The sequence below is a fragment of the Mytilus trossulus genome, chromosome 1, assembly GCF_036588685.1.
Source record: "Mytilus trossulus isolate FHL-02 chromosome 1, PNRI_Mtr1.1.1.hap1, whole genome shotgun sequence".
NCBI lineage: Eukaryota > Metazoa > Mollusca > Bivalvia > Mytilida > Mytilidae > Mytilus > Mytilus trossulus.
Window position 1 is genome coordinate 38,895,303 of NC_086373.1, and position 12,680 is coordinate 38,907,982.

General features: G+C 34.0%; 1 protein-coding gene across 2 annotated transcripts in view; it reads left to right on the forward strand.

Annotated features, from left to right (window-relative positions):
* The first annotated feature begins 8,688 nt into the window (after positions 1-8,688).
* LOC134723985 (wnt inhibitory factor 1-like) overlaps positions 8,689-12,680 on the forward strand; it is a 39,438-nt gene continuing 35,446 nt past the window's right edge. For both annotated transcript variants that reach the window (XM_063587425.1, XM_063587426.1), the window contains exons 1-2: positions 8,689-9,660; positions 10,265-10,398. In XM_063587425.1, the coding sequence (XP_063443495.1) occupies positions 9,549-9,660; positions 10,265-10,398 (246 nt within the window). In that variant the 5' untranslated portion in view covers positions 8,689-9,548. The remainder of the gene's footprint in view (positions 9,661-10,264; positions 10,399-12,680) is intronic.

The window sequence follows — 12,680 nt, forward strand, 5'->3', positions numbered from 1 at the left end:
TAATAGGTGCACAACTACTCTTGCTGTAGAGGAGTGTGATCAATAATAGGTGTACAACTACTCACGCTGTAGAGCAGTGTGATCCATAAGAAGTGCACAACTACTCTTGCTATATAGGAGTGTGATCAAGATAGATGTACACCTACTTTTGTTGTAGAGGATAGTGATCAAAATAGGTGTACAACTACTCTTGCTGTAGAGGAGTGTGATCAATAATAGATGTATAACGACTCTTGTTGTAGAGGAGTGTGATCGAGATAGATGTGTAACTACTCTTGCTATAGAAGAGTGTGATTAATAATAAATGTTCAACTACTTTTGTTGTAGAGGAGTGTGATCAATAATCTACTCATGCTGTTGAAGAGTGTGATCAGAAGTAGGCTCAAAACTACTCTTACTTGTTGTTGAGAAGTATGATCAATAATAGGTGTACAACTACTTTTGTTGTAGAGGAGTGTGATCAGTAAAAATTATCCAACTACTCTTGCTGTAGAGGAGTGTGATCAGTAATAAGTATACACCTACTCTTGCTGTAGAAGAGTGTGATCAATAATAAGTGTACAACTACTCTTGATTTAGGAGAGTGTGATAAATAATAGATGTACAATTTGGAAATTAGTATGGCGTTCATTATCACTGAACTAGTATATATTTGTTTAGGGGCCAGCTGAAGGACGCCTCCGGGTGCGGGAATTTCTCGCTACATTGAAGACCTGTTGGTGACCTTCTGCTGTTGTTTTTTATTTGGTCGGGTTGTTGTCTCTTTGACACATTCCCCATTTCCATTCTCAATTTTACAACTACTTTTGCTGTAGAGGAGTGTGATCAATAATAGGCGTACAGCTACTCTTGCTGTAGAGAAGTGTGGTCAATAATAGGCGTACAACAGTTTTTACTACTCTTGTTGTAGAGGAGTGTGATCAATAATAGGTGAACAACTACTCTTGCTGTTTAGGTGTGTGATCAATATAGATGTACAACTACTTTTGTTGTAGAGGAGTATGATCAATAACAGGTTTACAAATTCTCTTGCTGTAGAGTAGTGTGATCAATTATAGGCATACAACTACTCTTGCTGTAGAGAAGTGTGATAAAAAATAGATGTACAACTACTTTTGTTGTAGAGGAGTGTGATCAATAATCTACTCATGCTGTAGAGGAGTGCGATCAGTAATAGGTATACAACTACTTTTGTTGTAGAGGAGTGTGATAAATAATAGGTTTACAACTAGTCTTGCTGTAGAGGAGTGTGATCAGAAATAAGTATACAACTACTCTTGCTGTAGAGGAGTGTGATCAATAATAAGTGTACACATACTCTTGATTTAGAAGAGTGTGATTAATAAAAGATGTACACCTACTTTTGCTGTAGAAGAGTGTGATCAATAATAGGCGTACAACTACTTTTGATTTAGAAGAATTGTGATCAATAATAGGCGTACAACTACTCTTGTTGTAGAGGAGTGTGATCAATAATAGATGTACAACTACTTTTGCTGTAGAGGAGTGTGATCAGTAATAGGTATACAACTACTTTTGTTGAAGAGGAGTGTGATCAATAACAGGTTTACAATTTCTCTTGCTGTAGAGTAGTGTGATCAATAATAGGCGTACAACTACTCTTGCTGTAGAGAAGTGTGATCAATAATAGATGTTCAACTACTTTTGTAGTAGAGGAGTGTGATCAATAATCTACTCATGCTGTAGAGGAGTGCGATCAGTAATAGGTATACAACTACTTTTGTTGTAGAGGAGTGTGATAAATAATAGGTTTACAACTTGTCTTGCTGTAGAGGAGTGTGATCAGTAATAAGTATACAACTACTCTTGCTGTAGAGGAGTGTGATCAATAATAAGTGTACACATACTCTTGATTTAGAAGAGTGTGATTAATAAAAGATGTACACCTGCTTTTGCTGTAGAGGAGTGTGATCAATAATAGGCGTACAACTACTTTTGATTTAGAAGAAGTGTGATCAATAATAGGCGTACAACTACTCTTGTTGTAGAGGAGTGTGATCAATAATAGATGTACAACTACTCTTGCGGTAGAGGAGTGTGATTAATAATAGATGTACAACTACTCTTGCTGTATAGGAGTGTGATCAATATAGATGTACAACTACTTTTGCTGTAGAGGAGTGTGATCAGTAATAGGTATACAACTACTTTTGTTGAAGAGGAGTGTGATCAATAACAGGTTTACAATTTCTCTTGCTGTAGAGTAGTGTGATCAATAATAGGCGTACAACTACTCTTGCTGTAGAGAAGTGTGATCAATAATAGATGTACAACTACTTTTGTTGTAGAGGAGTGTGATCAATAATCTACTCATGCTGTAGAGGAGTGTGATCAGTAATAGGTATACAACTACTTTTGTTGAAGAGGAGTGTGATAAATAACAGGTTTACAACTTCTCTTGCTGTAGAGTAGTGTGATCAATAATAGGCGTACAACTACTCTTGCTGTAGATAAGTGTGATCAATAATAGGTGTACAACTACTCTTGCTGTAGAGGAGTGTGATCAATATAGATGTACAACTACTCTTGCTGTAGAGGAGTGTGATCAATAAAAATGACCAACTACTCTTGCTGTAGAGGAGTGTGATAAATAACAGGTTTACAACTTCTCTTGCTGTAGAGTAGTGTGATCAATAATAGGTGTACAACTACTCTTGTTGTAGATGAGTTTGATCAAGATAGATGTACAACTACTCTTGCTGTAGAGGAGTGTGATCAATATAGATGTACAACTACTCTTGCTGTAGAGGAGTGTGACCAATAATAGGTGTACACCTACTCTTGTTGTAGATGAGTTTGATCAAGACAGATGTTCAACTAATCTCGCTGTAGAGAAGTGTGGTCAATAATAGGCGTACAACTACTTTTGATGTAGAAGAGTGTAATCAATAAGATGTGTACAACTACTCTTGCTATAGAAGAGTGTGATTAATAATAGATGTACAACTACTTTTGTTGTAGAAGAGTGTAATCCATTATAGGTGTACAACTACTCATGCTGTAGAGGGGTGTGATCATTAGTAGGCGTAAAACTACTCTAATTTGTTGTAGAGGAGAGTGATTAATAATAGGTGTACAACAATTTTTGCTGTAGAGGAGTGTGATCAGTTTAGTAGGCGTAAAACTACTCTAATTTGTTGTAGAGGAGAGTGATTAATAATAGATGTACAACTACTTTTGCTGTAGAGGAGTGTGATCCATCATAGGTGTACAACTACTCTTGCTGTAGAGGAGTGTAATCAGTAATAGGTTTACAACTACTCTTGCTGTATAGGAGTGTGATCAATATAGATGTACAACTACTTTTGCTGTAGAGGAGTGTGATCAGTAATAGGTTTACAACTTCTCTTGCTGTAGAGGAGTGTGATTAATAATAGATGTACAACTACTTTTGTTGTAGAGGAGTGTGATCAATTATGGATGTACAACTACTTTTATTGTAGGGGAATGTGATCAATAATAGGTGTTCAACTACTTTTGCTGTAGAGGAGTGTGATCAATAATAGATGTACAACTACTTTTATTGTAGGGGAATGTGATCAATAAAAGGTGTACAACACTCTGTTGTAGAGGAGTGTGATCAGTAACAGACGTACAACTACACTTGCTGTAGAGGAGTGTGATCAGTAACAGACGTACAACTACACTTGCTGTAGAGGAGTGTGAGCAATAACAGACGTACAACTACTCTTGCTGTAGAGGAGTGTGAGCAATAACAGACGTACAACTACACTTGCTGTAGAGGAGTGTGAGCAATAACAGACGTACAACTACTCTTGCTGTAGAGGAGTGTGAGCAATAACAGGCGTACAACTACTCTTGCTGTAGAGGAGTGTGAGCAATAACAGACGTACAACTACTCTTGCTGTAGAGGAGTGTGAGCAATAACAGACGTACAACTACACTTGCTGTAGAGGAGTGTGAGCAATAACAGACGTACAACTACTCTTGCTGTAGAGGAGTGTGAGCAATAACAGGCGTACAACTACTCTTGCTGTAGAGGAGTGTGAGCAATAACAGACGTACAACTACTCTTGCTGTAGAGGAGTGTGAGCAATAACAGACGTACAACTACTCTTGCTGTAGAGGAGTGTGATCAGTAACAGACGTACAACTAATCTTGCTGTAGAGGAGTGTGAGCAATAACAGGCGTACAACTACTCTTGCTGTAGAGGAGTGTGAGCAATAACAGGCGTACAACTACTCTTGCTGTAGAGGAGTGTGAGCAATAACAGGCGTACAACTACTCTTGCTGTAGAGGAGTGTGAGCAATAACAGACGTACAACTACTCTTGCTGTAGAGGAGTGTGATCAGTAACAGACGTACAACTACTCTTGCTGTAGAGGAGTGTGAGCAATAACAGGCGTACAACTACTCTTGCTGTAGAGGAGTGTGAGCAATAACAGGCGTACAACTACTCTTGCTGTAGAGGAGTGTGAGCAATAACAGGCGAACAACTACTTTTGTTGAAGAGGAGTGTGATCAGTAACAGGCGAACAACTACTTTTGTTGAAGAGGAGTGTGATCAGTAACAGGCATACAACTACTATTGCTGTAGAGCAGTGTGATCAAATTGACAATAAAAGGTTTACAGCTACTCTTTGATGTAGGGGAATGTGATCAATAAAAGATGTACAAATTTTACAGAATCAACCGAAGATCTGCTGAGAGCACCCAAGTCCCTAATTATTGAAAACACTGAAATATGAGTTTTAACACCTACTGGCGATGTTTGTTTATGTTATAATCATATGAAAATGAACCAAACGAAAAAGACCGAAACACGTTTTTGATGAGCCACACTCAAATAAAAAATTCAAAATTCAAATTTATAAAAAGAAATAATGATTAATTTTGCTGCTGCATAAATACTATTGTTTCACTTGTAATTCAAAACTTGAAAAATATGTGGTATGATTGCTAATGAGACAATACTACAGAACACAAGACAATGTTTTGAACATTTTCGAAATACCTTCAACTATGAGCGTATCTAATTAAAATGTGTGTTGACAATAATCTTTAACATATAAATAGGCCTGGAATGTAAACTTTGATTCTTACTTTGGTCCTAGTCCTTACTTTTACAACAAGTTAAGTTTCATACAGGTCAGTCCACTTAAATCAACTGCCACAAACTCCTGGCAATGCCAACGCAATATTCATGAATTCTTCTGTTAAAAGTGCATACACATAAAATAACATCCATCTTGTTTAAAGAAGATATAAATACAATTAAACTAGGTATGTAATATTTTGACATAGATGTTTTTCTACTTATATTTTAAAATCAAATCCTTGCTCGTGACATCTACATTGGATTGAAGTAAAGAGGTTATTAAACTAAATGTTTAGTCTAGGTTTGTTTCTTTTAAAGAGATGATGTTCAAACCAAAATAAAGTATACAGTTTTACAATAAAGTAAGTGTTATGGGACTTTAAAATACGGATATGGAACCGTCTATTATGTAAATATAGTGCTTGAGTGATTAATGTCTTAAAGAAAGCAACAGCATTATGCAACAGTTTGATCAAAATACTTATCCATTGCAGTTAAAAGTTATGTACAGAAAAGAAATGTCAGGGATCGCAAAATTTATGTAATAACCTTAAACATTATATCATACAATCGACATTTAGTTATAATTTATATCTCTCAAACTTACTTGGAATATGACATTTAAAATTGCAGACTTGTTAAGCACCATCCTCTGATTTTGCCAATTTATATTATATTTTCTGTATATTAGGAAACATTCATTGCATTTATCATCGTGCTAACTGCTGACTTTCAAATGATTCTGTCTGATTAATTTTATATTGTTTTTGTCTAATATCGTTTTATAATTGTAATATTACATATATGAAAATAATTAGATGTGGTCTGACTACCAATGAGACAGCTCTCCACAAGAGACTTTTTTGTTTGTTTGATTGCTTTGTTGTTTTCGTTTTCCGATGTGTGTTTTGAGAGTAAACTTGTATTCTGAAACTGATATTTCCGGATAATTTTTATACTCTTTGATCGATGAACTATTGTGTACTTTAACTTTTCTCGATATAAGTGGATAGTTTTACGTTTATAGTTTCACAGTTTCAGCAAATATCTAGGTTTTATGTACAGCTCTGTTTTTGTGTTTGTTTAACACGTAAACATATTTTTTTTAGGTATCTAGATTACATGTACTTATTTTTTATAATTTTATAACAAATATAATAGTTCAGCCTTATCATTCGAACACATATAACAAAGGCGGACTCCATTGACATAGAGTAGCATACCAAAAAGACGGACTCTCTTATATTCGAACTCGAAAAGGTGCAAGAAATACCGGTACCAAATTTAGGTGTGCTAGAGTAACATTCATCAAGTTTGCCAAATACAAAAATAATCAGCCAACTTAATAATAGTTTGTTGCACGTCAAGTGTAAAAAGCTTTATGAACAGTCTACACTCAATTAGATAGTTATTCAAAGGGAGGCCATTACGCAGAAGTGAAGGCAATTTGTACTGCCACTGAAAAAAAGAGGCTATGCTTCTGGGATAGTGATATATTATCTTGCAACAGACCATCTACGGAATCTTTAAAAAGATGTTGAGTACTCCCAAATCGGGTCTCGGAATTAACATTCCCACTCTATGGCCGGGTTGTTATTTGTTTTTTAAATGTACATCCCACACACCCAACGCTACATTTACAAGTGATAAATTGCTGTACATGATAATTTAGCATAGAAGAGCATAGGTACCCAGATTATCGTTACGAAACGACAATAACTGTAAATCGATAGACCAGTAGTTTTAGCACTTCATATAACCATTAAAACCAAAATGGCCTAAATATTAAAAACATTACGACTGAGGATTTAAAGTCGAAATACAAAAAAAAAACCAGTTTACACTAATATTCACAAAAGATTGACTTATACCAAATCATACACCAGAAATAAGCTTGGTACTCCGAATGTTATCAGTGTCTGTTGTAAACAGGATATGGGTCTATGTTAAACGTGTGTGTCATATACTATCATACCCGTAGTCGCATCAATAACATAATGTTAAAAACTGTTACAATTCCCTTTTTCATAGTTTATGAAATTGCAGTGCATTATTTTACCAATCTCGTTAATATTAAAATGGTTTACCTGATATGGAAATGGTTACGCATAAAGTCTGTGTCACATCTCCGGCTGCTGACACCACCTGACAATTCGTATATTTCTGACAATTGATCATCGTTGCTTATTTCGTCCTGAATATGCATTAAATATTGGCCACTGGAAACTAGAAACCAACAATCAATCAACCAAGCATTGCATGATGCTTAAACTAAAAAAACATACTGATATATTATTAAAATTATTATATTTATTAATGTAGTATCGGAGCAGCAGTAGTATTATTAAAAATAAATTTAAAAAAATCCCAGAAGATTAACTATTTTCCTGCATGTTGGAACTTTTGATAGTTGTTTTTTTAAAGATTTTTAAGTATATCAATATTATATAATTATCAAATTGCTAGCACGTTAAAATGCGGCTCGGAGTGACAGACTCCTAAAAGGCATGGTTTAGATTCATATCACCGTATAATCACGTTAACATAATCCCGTCCTGAATGTGTACTTTTAAAATTTGCCACTGGACTTTAAAAAGCCCCCAATCATTGTCATCTTCGTAGGTGCCCCTTTAATTCTTTTCTCTACAATGCATATCACAAAAATAACTAATCTTATTAATACACTACATCTCATAGTTCGGTGTGTATTTATCGTATGCATTTTAAACATTCTACTTATATTATTAATAATAGTAGAGAAATTTGGCTTTTGTTACATAAAAGCTAGTGCATGTATGTGTTTGGTATTTTCGTAACTTAAGATCCAGTTATTGTATGATGTATTGCCTTTGGTATTTAACGGACAATATAAATATCTGTTTAAATTGGTTCACCTTGTTATTATAACTCGTGAGATTACTATCTTATTAGAAGTGTGTTCATTTTGCAATAAAAATTAATTCGGGTTCATCTTACTTTTTAAGAGTACACATGTAGGGCAAAGCCGTAAAGTTTATGATTCAATGTTCTTTTAAGTATAAAATAATGAAAAAGGTATAAAACGCGAGTAAAGCTTCATGAAAGTGAATTTAACGTTTACCCAAGCCAAGAAATTTTACGTATTCACCACTTTATACATGAACAGCCTGCTAATAACATAATTCATTCTTCTTTACGACAGTTTGTATTAAGACGGCAACACCGTTATTAATGTTCTGAGAGATTTTCAATTTTCTTGGTATTTATGGACCTTATGATTTGATTATATAACGAAAGTTTCACATTTGTTTTGAGTTTTTCAAGAAACGCCCCTTTCGTTTTTGTCTGAGTCAATCTAAATTATACAATTGTACGTGCTTTTTGATAGAAATTCGCCTTTATCAATAGTAATGACACCTACTTCAAATATCTCCTTTTGATTTACTCCGCAATACTTCATTATGACGAAATAAATTTTATTTTATCATAGAGACGTAATACCAAGCATAAAATTAATTGTTTTCGGTTACTTCAATTTGAAGAAATTAACGTAACTACTTTTTTCCATATTGCTCCGCCTTCTGAGATCTGCACGTGTTCTTTCGGAACTCTCTCGACACACCTCTCTAGCATGAAATGGTTTGTGTACACAATAACGTTTGAACACTGATGTTAATATTTATCTTTGAAAAAGTCAATAGTTTTAAGAAGAAATTTCATACGTGCTTACAATAACAAATAAACTTGACCCCTATTCATGCGTATGTGATATGAATCGGTAAAATAAAAGCGAAGCAGGTACTTAAGCGCTCTGCCATAAATTCAAATTTGTTGGTAGCAAAACCACGTTTTTACAGTTGAGACACGTGGAATGTATAGATATTCAACAAAATAATTAAAGGAGATGGGATAAACACAGTTTGCTGAGATTGAATACCATATAATTCTATTTAAACCCGTAGAAAAGGAGGAGCTCGGGTCAACGTTTTTCTTATTGGATAATGAATGGCTTTGGAAGGAAGAAAAGAATGAAAATATTTGGATATACTAATTAACTCCAGTATACTTAATACAAAAGATTGACAAGTCTGTAAAGAAAAAGTTGAAATGAGCTTTCTACGATATTCAGTCAATAATTTTGTAAACGATAGTTATAGTATCTACCGACTTCTATCTCTATAATCATATAGGAGATGAAAGTCTGTCACAGCGTCGACATTCCTTCAGATGACCGAAACATTGGCACATAGTTATACTTATTCCTATTGTTTGACAACATGGACAAAACATAGACAACTATTAACGTGTGTAGATACCGTATTTTTAGCAATGTGAACTCATGGAACTATTCCGATTTATTTTTATTTTTTATACCTATCATTCTCAATGGAAAGAACAATTATTTAATCATTTGTGAGATAAATCGTGCTGGGTCAGGAATGATGTTATTAACAATTTGAAGCCTTCGTGCGGCTATTGTTCTTTGCCATGCTATACAGAACTCTAGTGTTCTTTACGATTCATGTATTCTGGACGATATGTGGATCCCGTAGTAGGCTTTCGCTTTGGATTGATGAGAAACAAGTGAACAACATTATCGGTATGTAGATATCTTAACCATCATCTTGTACGCCTAATGCTAGGTATTAAATATAATTGAAAATATCTCATAAAGCATACATTTTACAGATCCAAGTTCTGTAGAGATAGTACGATTTTCTTTAATCATCAGGTCTCTGCTTAAGCAATCATATTCAGATGTTTCCTTCTTGTTTATAATTCTCACCTCATATTTTACATTTTGCATACACATCATTGCAAAATTTATTTGAACAGTCTCTCCATGCTGTTTAATGTAGAACGTAAATCTACCTTACTCTCTTTGAATGAAGTGGTATTGATGTCCTCCAGTTAAGAATTACCATTTGTACAAAGTAGCGTTTAACAATTTGAGTGATGTATACTGTTTCTAAAACAGAACCGATCTCCTGCATTCTAAAAGCCGTAGAATATTTCAATTATTTTTTATCGTCTGTTTGATCAGTGGTAAATGAAGCACGTGCAACGGTTCCATCATATATCTAAGAGATTAACTTTGTTCTTCTTTACTTTTACTCTCCGAATTTATGTAATATAGTTCATACAGTTTAATTATTTTTTGAAATAAACATCAATAAGTAATACACAAAATATTTTCTTTTCAGGAATAGATATGGAAATATATATTATTAGTGATGGAAAGGTAGTGCCGTACTTACAACATCCCGAATTTGACAAATTTGTTATTCCTTCAAAAGTCGATACTGTTAATTTAACATGGGAAGCTGGTCATGATACGGTATGTAACAATTATATTTAAGGGGTTTGCCGAATCCTCCTCTTGGTGCGAGATCTTCTCGCAGCTTTACAGACCCATTGGTGGCCTTTGGCTGTGTTCTTCTCTTGGTTGGGTTGTTGTCTCTTTGACACATTCCATGTTTCCATTATATATTCTAGCATGATCTTCATCAATTGAAAAATTGGTTCGATTATGCTTAAAGGAAGGACGCTGAATGACGCCTCCTGGTGCGGGAATTTCTCGCTGCATTGAAGACCTGTTGGTGACCTTCTGCTGCTGTCTGCTCTATGGTCGGGTTGTTGTCTCTTTGACAGATTCCCCATTTTCATTCTCAATTTTATTAATCTAATAACTTTATTATAAACTCAGATTATAAAAGCTTACCCAAACTTTTATTCTAAGGATCTGTAAATAGTGAATCGTGCATCTGTTTTGTTTCATAAAACCACAACTGCTTTAAAAAGCATGTAATTTAAGTAATTAAAAATGTCCACACCCTATCTGTAGAATTTCATGGTATATTTAAGTATTTTCTTAATCGCTTTCCTTCAGACACAATTTAATTAATTTTGATAGAAATATTTAACGTATATTTAATTACATTGTGACTGTCTAATATAAAATGAATATGTAGACTTTTATATTAAAAAGGCAGGCATATGTTGAAATATAAAGTAAGAACATTTGAAAATATCACGCTGGCATTAAAAGCAGAGAAAAGAGAAAATCAGTAGTCTGCTAAATAATCTGATGCTAAATAAGATTTCAGGATTTAAAAAATTCAATATGTATGGTTTTAAACTTCGAAACATCATTGAGGATTTTTTTACAGAAAAATCTTTGTAATGTCTATTTTGCACTGTTAAAACATTATAAATGTATTAAATTACTTTTAAGACATAAAACTATGTTCGCAGATCGTTATTTTTCGTATCTTTTTCTTTCATCTAAAAACCATTAGAAAAATTATCATTCACAAAAACACTTGAAATAACTCCCACTAACCGTTAGTGAACTGTAAAGCCATTTATTTCAATTCTGAGTGTCAATACTAATTGAATATTGTCCTGTTTAAAATTTATGGATCAACATCGCATATCTATAAATAAGGAGACACTTGAAACACTTTAAAATCTGGCGATGCAAGTACGGAAAAACAATGAAGGCTCCCAACCGGAACAATTCCTCTATCTCGGGATCTTTTCAAAACAGAATGTTATCAGTTTGGACTATTTACGACGGACACACACAAGTACGTCCCCATTGTCAAAATTGTCAATAATAGTTAGCAACATCAGATTTCACTAAAAGAGAAAATTGTCGTTTTTATTATTTATTGAATTTCAAACGAAAAAGGTCGCGATTTAATCAAAAATCTTTTATTCTAACCCAAATAAGATACGGCTTTTAACTTGTATACGTGAAAACAAATCTGTCACGTATAGTTAAAATTTGAGGATCTAATTTTTACAATGAAGTAATATTTATCTTCAGCCCTAAGCAAGGTTTGGCTTGAAATCGATATAGACCTAACTTCTTACTCACAATTCCACGCTGATAATTGCTTCAGTTTGACTGTTACGTTGATGAAGTTTTGATCAGATTACATTACAGAATTTCCGAGGTGTTCGAAATTCAATATGTTTCTTATTTATTTAATATTGCTAATATCATCTAAGGATAATTAACGATTAAGCTGCGTATTTTCCGTTGATGTTGTAGGGTGTAACTGTACATTACTATACGTATATACAAATTATCAATAAAACTAGACAGATTTATTGTCTTAATGGGCAAATTGTCCTAAATAGCCGTTCTGATTAGTTAGGACCATTGCAAGTGATTCTTGGTGTTTGTTTCATCGTTTGACTGTTTAACCACTGCCCCATTACCGCTAACATGCATCCCCTCTCTTCATGTTTTTCTGGCATACTTGGTTGATGCCATTTTTGTATTGTGTCACAGTTGGACCTGCTTCTTGTCATGTTTAAGGTTTTTTTTATTTGTGTTCGTGACGAGAAACTCGCCCAAGGTACTAACTAGTCTTATAATAACATTATCCCATCAGTTTTCTTCTTTTTTCCGGGATGTCAATTGAAGTTTTAGGAGGCATTTAGTTATTAATTTACATTAGAAACAGTGAAAAACCATAAACACACGTATGTTTTAGCCTTAATCATAATAAATGTGTAAATAAAAAAACGTTATATTTCGGAAAACTCAAAATCTTTGAAACTGATGTATATATAGAGTGATACATGTGTTTGTTTGTTGGTCCGTAC